Source organism: Artemia franciscana, chromosome 6 (genome assembly GCF_032884065.1).
Source record: "Artemia franciscana chromosome 6, ASM3288406v1, whole genome shotgun sequence".
Lineage (NCBI taxonomy): Eukaryota > Metazoa > Arthropoda > Branchiopoda > Anostraca > Artemiidae > Artemia > Artemia franciscana.
In genome coordinates, this window is record NC_088868.1 from 13921390 (window position 1) to 13943422 (window position 22033).

Sequence of the window (22033 nt, forward strand, 5' to 3'; positions counted from 1 at the left end):
TACTAGGCATTAACAATTTCTGATTATGGAAAGACGCTTTAGTTGCATTAAACTTGATACTTAGTAGCATTTATTTATCTTATTAGTTATTAGTAGTAACTTTAGGACAGTGGTCGCTAACATTTTTTTCATGTAGAGAATAGAAATTAAACAGATGGCATTGGTCGTAAAATTCCCGAAATATTTTTTCGTATTTACTTTTTACTAAGTACGACCTAGATGATAGTTACCGTTCCTGATCGACATCGAATCTGAATTATTTTTGTATTTGGCAATTTCTATCGAAACACTTTTTTAATTTCTAGCTTATATGGGTCCTGGAATGCTGTTTACAAAGGGAGAAAAAATATGAAAGAATGATATCCTTTAGATACCCTGAATTAGGTTGTCAGATCTAAATTTGGACTAAGAAAGATCACGAATTATGTAACAGTCATTACCATTGAACTATGAAGCATGTACATCTAATTTTTAGTTCTGTGATATGTTTTTAATTTTGAAAACGTTGGTCTAATAATGTAAATCATGTTTAATCGTGCTGCGTTACCTTAAAAAAATCTTGTATATTCGTTTTGTAGAATTTTAATGGACAGTGACATCGCTAAAAAGGACGTTTCTGAAATTATTATTTTAGTAAATTCACTGAAATGGATCTAAAGCATTCTCTATATTTGAATATTTTTGTAAAATCATCTGAACTTCTTTTATTTCAGGCTGGTATGCAGAACATAGGCTAGTGAAAAAGAATTAACACAAATATACCTTTTAGCATTTTTTACAAAATTAGTTATTTTATCTTTGGTCCAGTGTAAAGCAAAGTAAAAATGAAAAACCAAAATTAATAGGGCTGATATAATTATGTTTTTTTTTTTTTTTGGTAATCTTTATGATTTTGTGGGAAAAAAAAGGCGGTGCTACTGTTTTTTCCCTGATATGGATTTGAGGCACCTCTCTTATCAGTTTTATATACCTTTTGTTCTGAAGAGGAAGAATGAGGCACAACATCTAAAATTGGTTACAATGACATGGACAAATTAAATTTTGCGAAAATATTCTGAAAAAGATAACTTTTTTCAGAATCGCTTAGCTGCATGCAATCTCTAAACATTTCCAAACCTAAAATCCTGTGCCCTGGATATAACTCAAGGTGGGGTAGTGCATATGGAACAAAGTTAAAAAAAAATTTGTTGTTAAAATTGACCAGAACAGTAGGAAAATCATAATTGTGACTTATGTCGTGTGTTTCAACTCACTTTATTTGTTATTATTCATTTCTGAGTAAGAGATGAATTTTCTAATGATTAATGTGGAAATGTAAATAAGTGATAATCCTTGCTTATAAAAACCTGGAAAAAAGGAATTTGTATCCTTCTTTTTGGCTAAGCTTGGCTGTTCTGTCTAGCGATAATAAAGGAAAATTTTGTTGAAAATTACTTCCTTCGCCTCCTAGATCATTCCTTTCCCTCCGATCCTTTCCATTTCCCTTCCATTCCCTCCGTCTGGAGGATGACCTTCAGAAGAATATTTGAAAAATCCTTCCTGTCCCATGGAACTTCTCTCAGTTTGCCCGTAAAGGTTATTCGTGTTTGCACTTATGTAAGCAAAACACTATGAAGGTGAACATGAATATATTATTTTAATTTTTTTTAGTCAACCAAAGATCTGAGCGTGACAGCCTTAAAATCTCTGGAACAGACAGAATTCACTCAACAAGAAGCATTGAAGACGTTACACGCGGCTTTATTAGCAGCACAGGGTGCGGTGTCTTCTGATGTCGATGCGTTGAGTAATGGTCCTCCCACTCCAACTCATTCCGAGTCCCATGATAGTGACCATCGTAAAGGTAACCTCTTAATTGGCATCAAATACTTCAAAAGGTGGCGAAGAACTGTTTTCCTTTGTTCTACATCTTGTTGCAAATACACTAGTATTGTGTTTTGTAATGAAAATCCTTTATTCTTTAGTAGTTACAAATATACTTTCTGCAACGCTGCTATGGAGGAACCAGTGTTGATTCTTGCCTCTCTTGCGCCCCGGGAAAAATCTTGATTAGCCCCTTGATTCTCCCAAAAATTTTCAAGCTAAATTTTAAGAAAACTCATTTATTTACAAAATTTTCATTTATTGAAAAATTCAATTTTTTAAATTCGACTTTTCTAACTTTAACCTCTGCAAAACTATAAATTATGTCGTCCCCATTGTCCTACTTGACTGAACGATCTTGCTTAGCAGACTCGCCTGCGTAGAGGGAACTAGTTAACGGTGCCGTCAGTCTTCTCCAGATGATCCTGTCCCTGGCTTGTAATGGGGCCTCGTTTGGACTTGTGGATGAGGAGTCGTTGGTTTATTACATCATCCCATCTATTGCCCGGTGTCCCCCTAGGACGTCGCCGGCTATTTTCCGTGGGGTTTAAATCCGTGATATTGATGACCCTTGCAGGGGTGCTTGGCGGGGGGCGGAGTAGGTGGCTGCACCATCTCATGGAATGGGCATTTGCTTGAGTGGAGAGATTTTTCAGCTTGAAGGTTTTCAGGATCTCAGTGCTGCGGACCTTGTCATACCATTTGGAACCTTCTATTCGACGCAGGTGTCTAGTCTCAACGACAACCTAGATTGCTTTTAATTCTTCGCATACTATGCTCACACTAAATCATTTAGTCGCTCCTGGCTCATAGTCGATGTGAGGTTTGTTAATATTAATTTAAATATACTAGCGACCGCTCATTACTGGCCACCGACACTGCAATCGCTAATAATATTTGATAGGCAACTCTGAAGTCCGCCAAGATCCTTTCATCTCCGTATTTTATAATTAATTCTAACAGATCTATAGGTTTTTTTTAAGGAAAAGTGTCGGTGTTGAATTTTTTTTTTTTCATATCTTTGAGTTCGTGGAGCAACTGAAATGGATCTAAACCCTGGGAATTTTTATTGCTACTTGCTTTTATTTTCGAGGGATTGCGATGAAGATATGGAAAAATTGAAATTTTGGACTCAATTTGCTTATTCTTACCGCCAATTGCTCCCTCTACATTATTTTAATAAAAATACAATTTCAATTAGAAAATGATTATAACCGTTAGGTTATTTACTTGAAATCTGACACCCCTAAAATTCTGCACCAGGGGTAATTGCCCCTCTTCCCCCTAAAACCGCCTGTGGGAAGAGCTCATAGTTTGCTGGGTTGTTATTTTGAATTGTTTACTATTAGAAAGTTATTATTACTTAAAAGCGAAAATTGACAAATCGGAGACCTGAATCGACAAATGCGCGAAAGATTAGAAATTCCTTTTTGAAGGGGATAGACAATTTATTTCCATTTATTGGATTCTAATATTCAATGATGGAAAATATAAATATTCAATTCGGATATATTTTTCTGTTTAAAAATTGTATCCAGTGTGTTCGTGAAAACTGGCACTCCCCCTTCTATTCCTAACTGACAGCATCGGATTTTTCTTTTCACCAGAGAGTTTGTAGATATTGCTTACCTCATGTGAAGTATTCACCTTATGAGGTTAGAACTCACAACTGTAAAATCTGGAATGCTAGTTCTCCTGCGTAATGATGCTGAGCGGCTGCAAGCCAATCTCTTATTTCCAAGGAGCGAATATAAGAGTAGCATATATAAATTAAATAGTGTTACATTTATCTAGAACGAGTCCTAGGTGAAACATATCCTAGTATAAAACGTCCTAGAGGAAACGTGGTGTTAATTATTTTGGTATTTTCACACATTTATGTTTCTAGTACCAAAATTCTTCCTACTACATTGTTCGACCAAGGTATGCTACGAATCCTAAAGTCTTTAAAACTTAGGCTTGCAAACGAAACTTTTGGCTTCATAGTACTTTTCAATCTAGCCCAAGAATTTCATCTAGGTCTAATGTATCTGAAAAATAAAGAGTATCCCCGAAAGGTGGGTTTTTGGCCAAAAATTGTTGATACGCCACAAAGAAGAGTAAGAGACGTATTCAGCTGTACTGGAGCTCGAGGAAAAACCTTGGTGAATGTTCAAGATTCTACAACTTTTTGGTGAGACCAGGCCAACTGTGGTCCAGAATGAGAACTATGGCTTAAGATAACTGACAAAGGCTTTTCAAAGGTTTTCAAATAAAACATTAGCTTGTAATAATAATAATAACTTTTATTGCTCTAAAAGCCATAGGGCCATGGCAATATTAAATGAAAAATTCGATTCTAATTAATTACTTAAACAAAAAACATTCCACAAATTACAAAAAATTATTTCAGTGTTCCATCGCTACAACATTTCAGGGCTTCTATATGCCGGTGAAAATAGCAGTGGTCCTGTCGTGCCATTGCTGCCATGCAACTGCGTGCATGCTTGTTGCCATCTCAGGGCGATATCCGCCTGTCGAGGAATTGAAAGGAAACTCAGGGCAGTTGCCCATTGCGCAGGATCGGTGAAGAGAGGGTGGTTAATTTTCTCGTCAGGTACCGGAGTCTATCCCACGGTACCATGTTTTGAAAAAAGGAGGGGAGAATAGACTATTACAAAATAAACAATCAAAACTGTTATTTTTCTACTAGCAATTATATTAATTGTCCATTTAAAGGAACAACACAACACTCAAATGACAAGCGAGCTGTCGCTTGTTCAATTACTTTTCTTTGTTTTTTTGAGTATTATCTAGTGCATAAATTTTTTCTTCAATATTTTTAATTTTCTCTATGTCGGTTTCTATATATGACCGTGCAGACTTTTAAATACATTTATATAGTTTTAAGGGGGAGCATTATTGATAAAAATAACCCGTAATAGCTTGAAGGATGCTATGTCTATCCAACCCTTTAGAAGTATAATTTTTTGTGTCCTTGTATCTTTTGTTGGATTTTATTTGGTGTTTTTATCCAAGGGTCATGCTGGTTTTTCAAAGGGGTGTCAGGGTGTCACGAACGCTAGTGTTCTAATCAGCCTATAGACTGCTCACGACAAACTGCACAACGATATTAAATAATGAAAATATGAGGCTAAGCGAAAGGCAGAAGTTATTGGGCTTTCTTATTAGTATAAGGTGCCTATGAAGTTAGAGATAAATTACTGACGATTATGAATATAATACTAGAAAAAGGGGAAGTACCTAGTGATCTTAGGAAAGCTTAGGATTAAACCACTTTATAAGAAAGATGTAAGAGTGAGTAGTAATTATAGAGGCAATAGTTTGTTTTCTGTAGGAAGTAAACTACTTAGTATGATGATACTTTTTAGACTTAGAAATGCTGTAAATTAAGTTTTAAGAAAAGAACGGAGAGGTTTTGGTAGGGGAGATGATATATCGACTGGTTGAGTGAGCAAATCTCTTTAGTCCTTAGTTATATAGATATGAGCAAGCGATTGATTCAGCTGATAACAGAGGTTTAGCAAAGGTCTTATCCCGTATGGTATACCAGACAAATACATTAAATTGATTAGTTCTCTGTACGAGAATAACACTGCTGCGGTTAGGAAATTAGGTTAGCAGCTGGTTTCCTACTAAATCAGGAGTTAAGCAGGGTTGGGTTCTATCCTCCTTTATATGGATCATTTTGATAAACTTTCCCTAAGGAGCACAGGGAAGGCGATGGGAGAACAGGGAATCAAACGGGGAAGCAAGACTTTCCTAGAATTGTATTATGCTGAGGATTTAAGCATCCTAGATGAAAGTATAAGAGAAACAAATGAACTTTTAGAGGTTTTACGAGTTCAGGGTGGAAGAGAAGATTTGAAACTTAATTTTAAGAGGACTAAGTCGCTAAGACCTGGAATAAGTGAAAATGAAAAGGTGACGTTTGGGTAATGAAAAGATTGATCAGGTTGACAGCCTCACTTACCTTGGTAGTATTATTAGTAAAAAATGGCGGGAGCAGTGAATATAATAAGTAGAATAACCAAGACCTAGGGTGTTTTTTCATAAGGGCGTTGTTCATAAATGCTGCGAGTCATTTCTGAAAAGAAAATGACTAAAATCTGAAAAAATGTTTCTTTCAATTTTATTGTCTATCACAGACATAAGATACATGAAACAGATATCCAACTTAACCAATTTTTAGTTACCAAAAAGTTTGGTAACTAACAGAGTTACGAATAATAGGTTCGAATAAGGTTCGAATAATAGGACGATAAGTCTGCGAACCAAGATTTGAATGTTGGAAGCTACAGTGATGACAGTGGTCAAGTATGGCTTGAAGCGTGGGGGCCCCAAAAGACGAAGAAGGATTTGCTAGATAGTTTCCATAGAGATTGCCGACGGATTGTATTGGGTACCCGACGGACTGACCGTATCTCAAATAATGAGCTTTACAAAAATGGCTCAATCCCGCTTTCTAGGGCTATACTAAGAGAAAGGCTGAGATGGTTGAGACACGTTCTGCGGATGAAGAATAACAGAAGGCCAACCGTCTTGGGCCAAAAGAAAAGCATGTCGTCCCCGAATGGGGTGAGAGGATGTGGTTATTCAAAATTTAATGGAAGTTGGAACTTCTTGGGAGGGTGTAAGGAGGGAGGATTTGAATAGATTAGGATGGAGGAGGAGCGTGCTTAGTGGTTTTGGCCCCCGGTGGCTTTTGCTGCAGTGAGTTGTTAGTATTAGTGGTTGAATAAGTTAATTATACACTAAATATTGCTATTAATTGTTTTTTAATTCATTCGTTTTCACTGCTCTTTCTGTCACGTTTTGTGTATCAATATTGTCATGCACCTTGCAAGATACAATTACGCAGCAGAAAGTATTAAATTTCGAAGAAATTTTGTTGCTTATCACTAAAACATGTCCTTTTGTGTGGAAACGGCGTTATTATTCAGGGATTTTTCTTATTATTTCATTATTATTATTATTAGGCCTCAGGTTATTATTCTTTTAGCATTCACTTAGCTTATTTTTGCATTGCAGCGTCCAGTGTAGTTTCGGATTCGATCAGCCAGTCAGCCCCTAGCTTGTCTTCTATTGGGCCAAGTATGCGGCAAATTCAGCCTCAAATATCCCAGACTGCAACGTTAACCCCATCTTTAGCTAATCATTTTAAGCCAGGATTACTAGGCCACGTGTCTGGATGGCCGGCTGAAGGCTTAGAACGACAGGTAATTTTTTGCTCCGTTCTTAATCACCTGGTATCCACTGAAGCCAATTAAGGCTCCACAAAGGCTGCTCCGCATACCAATAACCCAATACCGACATCTAATATCAGTATACCGTATACTCAAAGTCTGCTCCGTATACCATATTGGAGCTTATTTAATTATGAACTCTGAACTGTAAACTATAAACTTCAGTAAGCTGTTTCATCGCTATCTCTAAGCCTGTTAACTAGATATTAGACCAAGTTACTTAAGGAGATGCCATCTCAATATCATTATATGTTAAGTGTATGATTAAGGGTCATTTTCCAAGATTTAGTTTGTAGATAAGCTGAGCAAGTTCCTTTATCACTCGAACTTTTCTAATTTTGATTTTTGTAGGGCTTGATTAGTTCAAACTTTTTGTTCGTAATTACACGTAGTTCGTAATTACCCATTTTTTGGGGACCCAAAAAAGTTTATTGTAATGCGCTGTAATGCGTTCACTTCGAAAATGTAATCGTAGTTTGTGAATTATCCCAGTTTTCGTGGAATAGTGTCTTAAGTCTGTTGGGGAAGGTAAGGGGGGAGGGACATGGGTTTCTTTAATCTTCTAGAAAATATAACATTAAGGAACTAAGGTTAAGAACTTCAAGTGAAAGAACTTGATGCTTAGTGCTTCGTGTTTTTTTGGGGTGTGGGGGGGGGGGGGGGGCTTAACTTCTTTTAAAATAAAAAAAAGCGTTTTGATTCTTAGCAATATTTGTTAACTTAATGTTCTCCTAAAACCTCTGGGGATCTAGCTGGCGAGGAACGTGAGGCACCAGAGTAAGTTACTTTGTTTTTTTATGGCACTTGGTATCTACCAAGTGACATAGCGATCGCAAATTCTGTTGGTCTGTCTGTCCCGGTTTTGCTACTTTAGGCACTTCCAGGTAAGCTAGGACGATGAAATTTGGCAGGCGTATCAGGAACCAGACCAGATTAAATTAAAAATTGTCGTTTTCCCGATTCGACCATCTGGGGGGGGGGTATGGTTAAATTGCAAAAATTTGAAAAAATGAGGTATTTTTAACTTACGAACGTGTGATCAGATCTTAATGAAATTTCACATTTAGAAGGATATCGTGTCTCAGATCTTTTATTTTAAATCCTGACCGTATCCGGTGACATTGGGGGGAGTTGGGGGGAACCTAAAATCTTGGAAAACGCTTAGAGTGGAGGGATCGGGATGAAACTTGGTGGGAAAAATAAGCACAAGTCCTAGATACGTGATTGATATAACCGGAACGGATCCGCTCTCTTTGGGGGAGTTGGGGGTGGTTAATTCTGAAAATTAGAAAAAATGGGTTATTTTAAACTCATGAAGGAGAGATCGGATTTTAAAGAAATTTGATGTTTGGGAAGATATCTTGTCTCAGAGCTCTTACTTTAAATCCCTAACGGACCTGGTGACTTCGGGGCACTTGGGGGGGGGGGGGCTAAAATCTTGGAAAACGCTTAGACTGGAGGGATCGGAATGAAACTTTGGTGGGAAAAATAATCACAAGTCCTAGATACGTGATTGACATAACCGGAACAGATCCGCTCTCTTTGGGGGAGTCGGGTGGAGGATTAATTCTGAAAAATTAGAAAAAATGAAGTATTTTTAACTTACGAAGGAGTGATCAGATCTTAATGAAATTTGATTTTTGGAAGGATATCGTATTTCAGAGCTCTCATTTGAAATCCCGACCGGATTCGGTGACATTGGGGGGAGTTGGGGGAGGGAGCCTAAAATATTGGAAAACGCTTAGAGTGGAGGGATCGGGATGAAACTTGGTGGGAAAAATAATCACAAGCCCTAGATACGTGATTGACATAACCGGAACAGATCTGCTCTCTTTGGGGGAGTTGGGGGGAGGATTAATTCTGAAAAATTAGAAAAAATGAAGTATTTTTAACTTACGAAGGAGTGATCGGATCTTAATGAAATTTGATGTTTGGAAGGATATTGTGTTTCAGAGCTCTTATTTGAAATCCCCACCGGATCCGGTGATATTGGAGGGAGCTGGGGGAGGGGGGCTAAAATCTTGGAAAACGCTTAGAGTGGAGGGATCGCGTTGGAACTCGGTGAGAAAAATAAGCACAAGTTCTAAATGCGTGGTTGACATAACCGGAACGGATCCACTCTCTTTGGGGGAGTTGGGGGGAGGGAGGGTTAATTCTAAAAAATTAGGTATTTTTAACTTACGATTGAGTGATCGGATCCTAATAAAATTTAATATTTAGAAGGACCTCGTAACTCAGATCTCTTATTTTAAATCCCGACTGAATCCAGTGTCATTGGGGGGGGGGGGGGGAGACCGAAAATCTTGGAATATGCTTAAAGCGGAGAGATCAGGATGAAACTTGGTAGGAAGAATAAACACAAGTTAAAGATACGTGACTGACATAATCGGACTGGATTCGCTCTTTTTGGTGGAGTTGGGGGGGGGGGGGGTAATTTGGAAAAATTAGAAAAAATGAGGTATTTTTAACTTACGAACGGGTGATCAGATCTTAGTGAAATTTGAATTTTAGAAGGATCTTGTGCTTTAGAACTCTTATTTTAAATCCCGACCAATTCCGGTTCATTGGGAGGAGTTGGAGGGGGAAACCAGAATTCTTGGAAAACGTGAAAATCGAGGTATCTTACGAATGAGCGATCCGATCTTAATGAAACTTGATATATAGAAGAATCTAATGTCTCAGATGCTCCATTTTCAATTCGATTCGGGGACATAGAGGGTGGGGGGGACAGAAATATTGGAAACCAGAAATCTTGGAAAACGCTTAGAGTAGAGAGATCGGGATGAAACTTTATGAGAAGAATAAGCACAAGTTATAGATACGAAATTGACATAATTGGAACGGATCCGTTCTCTTTGGGGGAGTTGGGGGTTGTTAATTTGGAAAAATTAGAAAAATTGAGGTATTTTTAACTTAAGAACGGGATGACCGAATCTTAATGGAATTTGATCTTTAGAAGGAACTCATGTCTCAGAGCTCTTATTTCAAATCCTGACCAGATCTGTTGACATTGGGGAGAGTTGGAGGGGGGGACTGGAAATCTTAGAAAGCGCTTATAAATGTCGTAGAATACGTGATTGACATAACCTGACTGGAGCCGCTCTCTTTGGAGGAGTTAGGGGGTGGAGTTCAGTTCTTTGGCCAGTTTGGTGCTTCTGGACGTGTTAGGACGATGAAAATCGGTAGGCGTGTCAGGGGGCTGCAAAAATTGACTTGATAAAGTCGTTTTCCCCGATTCGACCATCTGAGGGGCTGAAGGGAGAGGAAAAATTAATAAAATTGAGGTATTTTTAAGTTACGAGTGGGTGATCGGATCTTAATGAATTTTGATATTTAGAAGGACCTCGTGACTCAGAGCTCTTATTTTAAATTCCGAACGGTATTAAGCCTCTGATTTTGCTTTTAAAGCAATCTATTGATTCTTAGAATTTTGCTAGAGCTTATACCATATGAGGTCTTGGCTCTTCTGACCTCGTCACAAGTGCCATATGAGCTCTTAGCTCTTGTTTTTAATGTGGTTAATTAATATTATTTGTTATTGATTGTTATTAAATGTTTTGAATATGATATCCTTGTTATGCTGCAATTTTATATTTTAATAGTATGTTATAATTTAGGCTCAGAGGACAAACGACGAAATGCAGAATTTAGGTAATCTTCATTGTACAAAAGTATCGTGTGAATTGAAAATGTCGCGTTCCCTCGTACGTATAACTGACATTCAGTCTACGCTCCAAGAGCAAAGGTAAGATTTCTTTTTCCAGTAAGTCAACGTTTTTCAGATAAGATTCATTTTGGTTGAATCTCTCAGTAGCGCTTGATCGCTAATTTCGGCACTCATCATTCTTGTTCAAATAAAATTAAATATGGAACTACTAGAAACCAGAGCCGTGGAGTACTAGCTAAGTAGCTGCTGATATCAGTAATTTTTGTCATTTTTGCTATGGGTTGGGATAGATATAGAGGAAAATTAAGGAAAGTTAAAACGGAAAAAATTATGAAATTGTAGTGCTTCTTTCCGCTATTTTATGCACCTTACGTTTTTACTGACTCCTTGGTCGTATCTACGGGGAGGGGTGGTTTGAACCCTCGCCCTTAAAATCTTTGTCTTACTACGAAACATGTAACAAAAATACACTTAAATAAGTTTTGTTTGTCCCCTTTCCCCCGAACAAATATCCTAGATACGGGCTTGATTAACTGGACCAAGTATAATGATGTAGAGATTTTTCCTCCTCTATTTACCAGGGGTTTAATTTGCTATGGGGTAGGGGACGATTGCTTCCTCCAGACCTCAGTTTAACCCCCTTCCCATCGGTCTCAGTTTGCCTCTCAGCTGAAATTCCGTTTCTGAAAAAAATAGTTTTAACTAACGTAAGCCTGCATTATTCAAGCATCCAGAGAAACAGGTTAGTTTTCTTTAGTATATTTTTGCCCTTATGGTACTATTTGGCTCATTTTTCACTGTCATTTTTTCTTGATTTGGAAAAATTCTCTTAAACTTGCCCCCTCCCCCCCAGGATTTTGACGAAATTACGACACTGCGATTTCTTCATATCTAGCGCCCTGTATCACGAAGTGACTACATTCTTTTACACTACCCTGCGATTTAAATTACCAAAATTATAATACTTTTTGTTTATTGATATTATTTACAACTCCTAGTAGCTTTTATGTGTTTATAAGATTCAAATAAACAATCCAGTCAAATAAAACAAAAGTTTTATTTGTCCCCCCTTTCCCGAGCAAATATCCTAGATACGGCCTTGACTAACTGGACCAAGTATAATTGATGTAGAGGTTTTTCCTCCTCTATTTACCAGGGGTTTAATTTGCTATGGGGTAGGGGACAACTGCTCCCTCCAGACCTCAGTTTAACCCCCCTCGCCTCGGTCTCAGTTTGCCTCTCAGCTGAAATTCCGTTTCTGAAAAAGAAAAAAAAATTCTGCTTGGGAGGAAGGCTCGAGGGAATGGGTCTTCAAACAATCGAGCTTCCAGCCATTGCAAAGCCTACGTTCTCGGTGTCTCTGTTATGATTTTGATTAATTTCTTTTTCGTTTTTCTTTTTTGCTATCATTAAAAATTTCTGCTCTTATCTTGTAATTTATCTTCTTCTTTTTTTTATTACTCCACATTATATTGTACCGTTTTTTTCCTTATTGTGGGCCATAAATAGATATTGTTAGAATCTGGACGATGCCTAACTTAAACGCTTGTATCCCTATTTCAGACTGTAAAATCATCATTCCAGGCACTTCTTGACTTGTAACAAATCAACATAATTGATTAATGGGAAATCATATGTGGGACTGACTGTAGTGACATTTTTGAGAGAAGTAGATGGGGGAGGGGCTCGATGATGATAATGATACAGGCCATGTCATCACCCTAGCCTTTGAATAAAACACGCCTCTATCAATCTTTACCCTTCTGCATTATCTACCATTCTTCACCAATATGCCCTGACAAGCTGCTATTATTTCCTCATTGGCTCTAGAAATAGGAATGGAATTTCCCAGTCGTGAGTGAAACAAATTAGATTTATTAATGATGTTCAAGATAATGAAAATTATATGATAAAGATGATGGTTATAATGATGATGAATAACTAGGGACAATGGATAATGATAATTAAATAATAACAAATCAAATCATTAAAGGATTAATGATGTACATATAGGTTTCCCAAGAAATTCAAATCAAGGAGGCACACTCGTGCCTCTATAAAGAGGCGACACACGACAATGTTAAGCGATCTTCGGTTCCAGTGGTCGCAGAGGGATGGGGAGGGATGCATTTCGTAGCCCGAGCTCCAACTAAGAAACCTGCCAAATTTCATCCCCCTCCAACTTTTCCTTCATGGGGAAAATCCGGCCGAAAGTTTCGACCCGTCAACCCCAGCCCCCCTTTAACGTTGTCCGATCGGGCTGAAATTCACAAGTTAAGGTCCCCTAGGGCCCAGGAGCTTATCCGCGAAATTTCAGCTCGATCCGATAACTCCTTCCCTGTTTTCTAGAAATCACGCATAGCCACTTAATGTTCATTTTCTTTTTTTTCCCTCGACGCCTACAGGTCACAGCCGACATCGGATCTGGGTGTACGAGGACTCATTCGATGCGGAATTCTCCGAGTAATTTTCCTGGAAAGTTTCGTTGGAAAATCTTAACCCCCCGAAAGTTTCGACCCCCCAACCCCACCCCCCTTTTAACGTTGTCCGATCGGGCTGAAATTCACAAGTTAAGGTCCCCTACGGCCCAGGAGCTTATCCGCGAAATTTCAGCTCGATCCGATAACTCCTTCCCTGTTTTCCAGAAACCACGCATTAGCTACTTAATTAACGCATTTCTCCATAAGAGCCCATGTTAATTTGAAATTTTTAAAAGTTATTTAGAAGTTATATTTACACACATGCAAGTGGTTAGCTCAGTCGGTAAAGCGTGGGACTTTTAATCCTCGGGTCAAGGGTTCAAGTCCCTTACGGGCGGTTTTTTTCACAACATCAAAATAAAAGTGTATAATTGTGATAACACCTGGACAGCTTATCATTTGAGAGATAACAGAATATTAGCTTCTTATGAGCAAAAGAAACATTTCGGTCATTCTATCTATTTTTTTCTATTTTATACAATGATTTAAAAGCGGGGGGGGGGGGGGGGCAGCAACCCAACTTCCTCTCCTAATTCCTGTACGAGGAGTACAGGAATTATTAAATTACATCCACCATGGATTTTAGAAAAACGTACAGAAATAATATGAAAAAAACTTCGTTTTCTTAAAGAGTTAAAGAGGCTGCGTCCCAAAGTCGAACCTTAAAACGTACAGGAATTAGAAGAGGCAGTTGGGGGGCTGCCACCCCCCAAACCCCCCGCTTTTAAAGACTCTTTTGTACAGGTTTTTTGTTTTTTTGCTAACCCCCCGCTCTTGGCTTCGGAAAGGCCCTCTTTTAATTAACATAAATTGAAATGAATGAATAATGGAATAACTTCGAAAAATGTTAAACACAAAAGGACAGGAGAACCATTGCGCCGAAACTAGTAATTAGTAACAATGAAGTCCCCCCACAAAAAAAAACCTGTACAAAAGAGTCTTTAAAAGCGGGGGGTTTGGGGGGGTGGGAGCCCCCCAACTGCCTCTTCTAATTCCTGTACGTTTTAAGGTTCGACTTTGGGAAGCAGCCTCTTTAACTCTTTAAGAAAACGAAGTTTTTTTTATATTATTTCTATTTAGGATCTAGTTATGTCGTTCTTACCAACGAAAAAGGAAGATGTTACTCATTAAAATAAATTCTTTGTTTCATTTTTTTTAATTATATTTTTTTACGGTTGTTATTAATGTTATTTTTTTTAAAATAGCTAATCCATTTAATTTTTTTAATATTTATTATCACTATATTTTATTAAACTATTTTTCTTTTTCTAGGTTACTATTTTTACGGCAGCAGATAAAGGAATTAGATGGAATGAAATCATTGTCTTTTTCGTTTACATAGATAAAGTATCAACTTATTCTTTTTTTCGGTTTTCGTTTGCCTCCTTGCAGAAGAAAGGCGTTTGATAAGCTATTCCAAAAAACGGTAGTGATTTATAAATATGGTGAATTTTCCTGCTCATTTTTTCTCTGCACGGTTTTTGTTGTGCACAGAATGGCGTGATTTGATTGGTCAGTATGGTTTTGTCATCCTGCTTTCTCCTTGAAATTGACCAATAGAATTTTGAGAAAAATTTAATCACTGCCTGGATTGGTCACTGAGAATATAATGGGATGAGTGAATGGATGTTCAAAACTTAAGGCCAAGTGATGACAGAAAGTGAATGAATAGCACTGGTAATAAATAAACTTCGTTATATTTTTTTTGTATTATCTGGTACTGCAATGAATGGCACAGTGACAAAGTGATTCATTACTTATCGTTTTCTATTGTTTTTGTTTATATTGATTTCTCATTCAAAACCTCAAGAAAAATGTTCCCTTGTAATTGATACGGGGTGAGTGAATTGTATTTATAATTTAAGGGTTAAAGATGACAGAAAATAAGTAGGCAGCAGTAATGAATTAGCTTTGATTCATGTTTTTCTTTTGTTTTTATTATTATTTTTATTTATTTTTTTTATTATTTATATTATTATTAATTTTTATTATTAATTTATTTTATTAATTATAATTAATATTATAAGTTATTTATAATATTTCATTAATAACTTATAATTATTAATAATATAATTAATAATTAATTATAATATATAATATAATTAATAATTTATTTTATTTATTATTTTGTTAATTATTAATTTATTTTATTTTAATTATTAATTTTTATTACTAATTTTTATTATTATATTATTATTGTTATTGTTATTATCTTGATGATGGAATGAATTGAATTGGGACAATAATCGATGCACTATCAGTCATTTTTAAAAAATTAATTTCTCATTCAAAACATTATGGACGTAGTTTTTTTTTAACTCATATGGGGTGTATTGTCTATAAGATTTAAAGCCGAGTGTAGACAGAAAGTGAATAGATCATAGTAAAAAAGATAGGTCTGATTCAAGGAGTAATGTAATGAATTCAGTTGTGACCAAACAATAGATTATTAATCCTATTTTAGAATTAAGTTGTTATTCAAAATCTCGTGGAAATAGTTATCTGCAGTTAATATCCCCTAATAATTTACGTTCAAAAAGGAAAAAAAAAAACAAAATCATCCAGAGGAGAGAATATAAAAAAGGCCAAGCCTTTACCAGACGTCAAGAAAAATGACAATGAAACTTGAATCCAAACTTTTGCATATATTTTTTTTTCTTTCGAGAGGGAACTTTTGTGATGATAATGCTTAGATTCCATCGTATGTTAACCTTAGGTATAAAAAGAATGGCTTCATTTATTTCTTCGTTTTTGTTATGCTTAGAAATTTGGCTAAGTTTCTACAAATTCGTAGAAAAAAGCTAAATTTCTACGACTACAAATTTGACTTGACTATTTTGGATTGGTAGTGCGTTCCCCTTTAATTTTAATATAATCTTCGATTTGAAACCACTCTGAATCAATTTTACCTGATGCATCATAAAACTAGTATCTTCAAAAAATTATTTTTTGCTAATGTCATCCCATAACGACAAGCGGATGTTAACAGTGTAAAGCGATGAAGCAGATATCCATGATCTATCCTAATTTATTCAATATTTTTTGTGAGCTGTTCAGAAGCTATCCATGTATTAACTACCCTCTTTAAAGTATTGACAATTTAAAGTTAAAATATTAACTTGATTATAGCTCTGTGTGATTCCATGGAATTCTCCTAAAAATAAGCATTAATCCCCGAAAACATCCTCATTGAAAATTTTGACTCCCTCCGTAATATTTCTTGCGGACGATTCAGCCTTAAAAACTTTCCTTGTCATACTTGCATTTGAAAAAGACTTTAATTTCTAATTTTTTGGATCACTCTAGAAATCCCCTTTTCCATGGAAATTTTCCCTCGAAATCCAAACCAGCTAAAATATCCGCCGCACAGTTCCTTCAGAACATCTCCACAACCAAAAGTGGGTTGGCAAAGAGAAAGTAAGACAAACAAAATTAATTTCGTATAGGAATTCTGCCACCCCTCCCCCCAGTCTCCTGGGAAGTTAAACCTGAGAAATTTCCTTTCCCACATAAAAATTCTCCCCGTGGAAGCCCATCTCGAGCATGAATTTAGATATCGGTCAAAAAGATCCCCCTCAGATTGTAAAAAATTGGTGGTTAACAATTTACTTTATTTAGTTTCAACTCAGCTCCCCAACCTCAACCCTTCTTCCTTCTACGAAGGGAAAGAATCGCGTGACAGAAATATTTGCTGGGGCGCTGTTGATGCTCCACTAAAGCTCGTAATTTAAACAAGTTGTTTATCTTCATTGACACTTTTTATAGTTGTTTGAATGATTAATTTTATTGATTTGGCGTTTGAATGGGGTCATTTATATCTAGAAGTAATCGTTTGTTAATATGATTGAAGGGGAATACCCATACTCAAGGTCGTGGTTAATGGTCTGCTGGTTAGTGTGTTTTGTCTCAGTTGGTTTGTTCGCTTTATCCAGAAATTTCCCTTTTCTTTTTTGTTGTATTTTATGACGCTCATCCAATTGAAAAATATCAGTCCGCCCAAAATTTTGAGATGACAATCTGAAAGCTCTTAGCTAGTAGCCAGAACTCCTTTTTTTTCTATATCAGGATGTATTGGCTGTGGTAATTAGATAGGTGTTATTTTACATGACCTAATTAAATTGACGGTGTGGTACTGTTCGACTGTCCGTGAATTTTTCGGAGCTTCCCAGAATATCTCCAACAGAAAATTGGGGTCTCAATTGATATACAAGTGTTAGCACGGAATATTAATTGCTAGTTTTCGTCTCGTGTTAATTTCTAGGGAGGTTTCAGAGGATTTGGATAAATTTGAGCAAGATCCCCCCCTCCAAAAAAAAAAAAATATCAGAGACAGTGGAACCAGTGCATACAATTTAAAGGGAAGCGTTAATTAAAAAAACCGTTGTTTCTCAAATATAAGCGTTGGTATTGGTGATGGAAATGATTTTTGTGTTAGGATAGCGCATCGAATGTCAAACCAAAGGTGATATTTATTTCCTGGCTATTTCTTTTATTGGCCTTTATTTTTTTTTATTCTCAACATAATGATATTTACATCTAATTATTGTAACCCAAAAAGGGCAGATCTTCATATCTTTAAGCAGGAAAATCTTAATATCTTTTGCCTTTTGAATCATTTTGAATTTTGTTCTTCTTTCTTTTTCAAGCTTACACAATACAGCAAGATTAAATTGAATATTAATAGCTTCAGTTTCCCCTTATTACTGTGAGGAAATGAAGGGGGACATAACACCCGCCACATAATGGACTAATGGGGTTTGAGCCGCGGACTCTGTTCCTTGAAAGGTGCTGCCCGATTAAAAATCTTATGTACATCTTATGTCTATACAAAAATTGTTATACAAAAATCTTATGTCTATTAAGCAAATTCATTGCACTATTTTTTTGAGAAAGAAAAGCGGATGTTTTCAAAAAAAATCTAAAACATCTAGATATTTTAAGAACCCAAAGAGATGCTTTCAAGTGAGCCGAACCAGTGTGGTTTGTCTAAGAGTTGTAATACATCTGTGTTACAAAATACGTCACGTAGCGCCTTTTTAATTACTACAGCCGATCTATAGTCAGGCCAGAGTTGTTAATCGTAGAAGAATATAATATGTTTTTTTTTTTTTTTTTTTTTTTTTTTTTTAGATGATTTAAGGAGCATAAATGCCGATTTAGCACTTGAGAGTTAAGAAGAAAAATATTTAACTATAAAATTAAAGAACATTGGTCAAAAGTAGAACTTAAAATGCAGATATTTAAAAAAAAATTATGTATAAACCCTACTCAAAAAGAAAATAATAGAACAAAAAAAAAGAAAATAAAATCAAAAATTTTTAGTATAATTTGAATAAAGATTTATTTAAAACCTGATAATTAAACATTTGCCTCTAAAACCCTAGACGTTACAAGTTTAAGTACAAGTCTAGTTCAAATACTATGTAGGACTTAGAATTAAGCTTTATGTTTTGAGAAACATTATGCCTATCATTTTTTTTAATAAATGTGTATTTTCAAATATTCATTCTCTTTTTTAACAAATGTTCAATCTGCATCAGCCCAGTCTATTATGCCCCATTGAACATGCCCTAAAGCTAATTATTTATTTCTTGAGAAAGAAATCGTCCATCGTTTTTGGTCAAACATACAAGTTCAGAGATTTTGTCAATGCAAGTGTTAATTTCTCGTCTTTTTTAGACAGTGTTATTTGCAAATCTCGAAACCCTATGCCAGTTTTCCAGTTTTTGACCAATAGACCTTTCCACAATTTCTAGTTGGTAATTGAAATTGACGACGACCTTCAAGAAGCAGAAAAGGATGGATTGATTTAGAAATCACTGTAAAAAGATAGAAAATTATGCTAAAATAATTGTTTATGTTTAAGGCGATTTTTACGACAAAAGCAACCTTACAAAAATAATACACGTGGATTTTAGTAAGTTCCTCTTGTATATGTCATTTTGCGTTTTATTCCCTTTTTTGTGGAAGACGCCCTCTAAAATGAAAATTTCTGGAAGAGGCTATGATCAATCCTGGACGAGATCATGGCCATTCAGTGAAGGATACAGAATTCGGGGGGAAAGGGTCAGTTCGCTCGAATTGTATAATGGATTTGTATAAACATGGGTAAAAGCGGCACTAAATTAAGTTGCATTCAAGTGAAGGGGGATAATGATTGGGTAGATTGGGTCTGGGTAGATCATTTCCCATGATCTGGGTAGATCATTTCTTGATCTACCCAGTTTAATAAGGCTTCATCACTGCATATAATCGTTCCTTATCTTTTCTCATGACAACGAAAAAGGTTGTTATTCTTATACACAAATTATAGGTAGGGCTCTTTCGTGATTATAACTTTTTTGGCAAAAAATTTCCTTGTTGATCATGTTCACGTGGGTCATTTCCTATTAATTCCCCTTTTCCTCATCATTAATTTCTGCGTAATTTTATTATTAAATCATTTTTAACCGTTGAATCATGCCATTTATTTGTAAAACTTAAAATTACGGTCTTGCTTTAATGAATTTTCAACTTTCTTGTAAAATTTTACACTAAATATTTTGTAATCATTGATGGTGGTGAAGAAACGGGGTGGGATAGGCTCATCTAAGGTAATTTCGAAATGTTGCTGTTCTCGTCTAAGGTAAACTATGGATGCCTCGTATCACTGGTATATTCTCGATCTGGCAACACTTGGTTTAAATCTCTTGCCCAAATTATGAGAAGCTTTTAGTTGTGCTTTCTATTTTCTTTCTTATTCTGTGATTTTTCTTTGTTACGGTTTGTATTTTGGATCAAGTGCATTTGACTTAGGTTACGGTAATTCAAAATGCATTGTGTTACAAGTCTTAAAATATTAAGGAAGAGGTTTTTTTTCTTTCTTTTTTTTTTGGCTTTGCTTTGCTTTTGCCATCATTAAGGATCAGTGGTTTGTTTATACAGTAGGAGCTTTCTAAGCATCCGAAATCTGTTAAAAATAAACAAATCGAAGAGAGAAAAAATTGGTATTAATTAAATAAAACAGTTGAACAAAAGAAATATCAACAACAAAACTTTAAATAACAAAAATCCGAATATTTCATGTCCACGTCCTGGAGGCTTTACCAACAGGAAAAAAAAGCAAAGAAATTAAAGTTAAATCATCTAAAGAAAAAGACAAAAACAAGACACAATAGAAAAAAACTCATGTCTTAATTACTTACAAAATACTTAAAAACTATAAATATCTGAATAATTATAGAAAAGACAAAAGAATTTCTCTAGTACACCAGCCTCTATAAAATTAGATATTTAATTAGATATAAATTTAGATATTAGAAATAGATATTTCTCCTCTATAAATTCAGATTGGCAAATGGGATTAGTAAAAATTAAATACTTTAAAAATAATTCTGATGCCAAAATGTTTTTTTGCCAATTCTTTAAATGAATGATGAAAAAGAGTAAGACGTATTTTTGAAGAAAAAAACTAAAACTTTCAAATATCTAAATGAGGTAGAAAAAAATCAATTTAATTAGTCAGTAAAATTTGTCTATTTTAAGGGGAACCGCAGATCCAAGTTCTTCAAAAAAAAAATCATAACGCCAATTGAATTACCGCCACAAACGTCTACTTTTTGTAACAAAAGAAAATATCGTTGTTTTTTTTTTCTGTCCTTCATTGGCTTAAAGTTTAGGATTGATAGAAAGAGTACTTTTATTATGAAATAATCGAGTCCATTTTTTGTCGTCTGTCTTGTTTTTGAAGTTAAGATTAAATAGCCATGTCGAAATTCTTCTAGTTTTTATCTTATTCTTATTTATACTCAGACCAATGTTACTTGAACAATTAAAATTTTCTGTACACGACTATTCTCAACCAAGGCGTCCTTAGACTATCTGTTGGATAGGGGCTAACTTTCTGGAAGGTGGTGGTAAAGGTTTTACCAAAATTACGCTGGAAGGGTTGACGACTATCGATAGAGTTTAATATTTCTGTAAAATTATTAAATGTCCAACAATATAAAAGTGCAGATAAAGAAATAAAGAAGTCTGCAAGAGGGGGGGGGGACAAGTAAGCATACATCAAGAACTTGGCCACAGAAGGTGAACGAGCTGCAGGTCGTCGAAACAGTAGAACTGTGTACATATTCATAAAAAAGATAGTTGGCGCCCCAGCAGCCGTTCGTCCATTTATCAAAGACATAAATGATCGGCTTCTAACCAGTCAAGAAGAAGTGATTGAACGGTGGAGACAATATTTCGCTGGTGTTTGCAACTAACTTATCCCCCACGAACTCATTGACATCCAAGATACGCCACTCTTTAATCTTAATCTAGGTCAAATTCTTTACGAAATCCTCAAAGAATGGGAAAGCAACTGGCCACGACGGATTTACACCTGAACTAGTTATAATGGCAGAAAGGCTATCCAATTAGAAGTAGAGTTGTCTGTCAAATAATATTAAAATTCAAGACAAGTAGATTCTGTGGTAAGAGATGAACAGTATGGTTTTCGGCCAAATTCATCGTCTTGCGACCTTATCTTTACCCTTTGGGTACTGCTTGAAGAATCCAATGAATGGGATAATTTCTCCTAAATGGTGTTTTCGGCGATGGCGATTCTAATGCGGCAGTTTGTATTCCGACCCATGGCATTTTGATAGAGTTTGAGGCCATTTTTCGAAATACCCCCACAACTTTGTTTTCGCAACGAACTTCAACATTATTCGGTTAATTAATCATTGAGATTAATTGAAATAATAGTTATCATTCCTAAATCAACTTCAAATGGCGACTCTTCCTCGCTTGACATT

At 35.7% G+C, this 22033-nt stretch overlaps 1 protein-coding gene across 2 annotated transcripts in view; it reads left to right on the forward strand.

The window, feature by feature from the left end:
- Positions 1-21089, forward strand: part of LOC136028082 (WW domain-containing adapter protein with coiled-coil-like) — a 47478-nt gene extending 26389 nt beyond the window's left edge. For both annotated transcript variants that reach the window (XM_065705692.1, XM_065705693.1), the window contains exons 5-8: positions 1651-1843; positions 6895-7082; positions 10727-10854; positions 14529-21089. In XM_065705692.1, the coding sequence (XP_065561764.1) occupies positions 1651-1843; positions 6895-7082; positions 10727-10854; positions 14529-14598 (579 nt within the window). In that variant the 3' untranslated portion in view covers positions 14599-21089. The remainder of the gene's footprint in view (positions 1-1650; positions 1844-6894; positions 7083-10726; positions 10855-14528) is intronic.
- Positions 21090-22033: the final 944 nt, after the last annotated feature.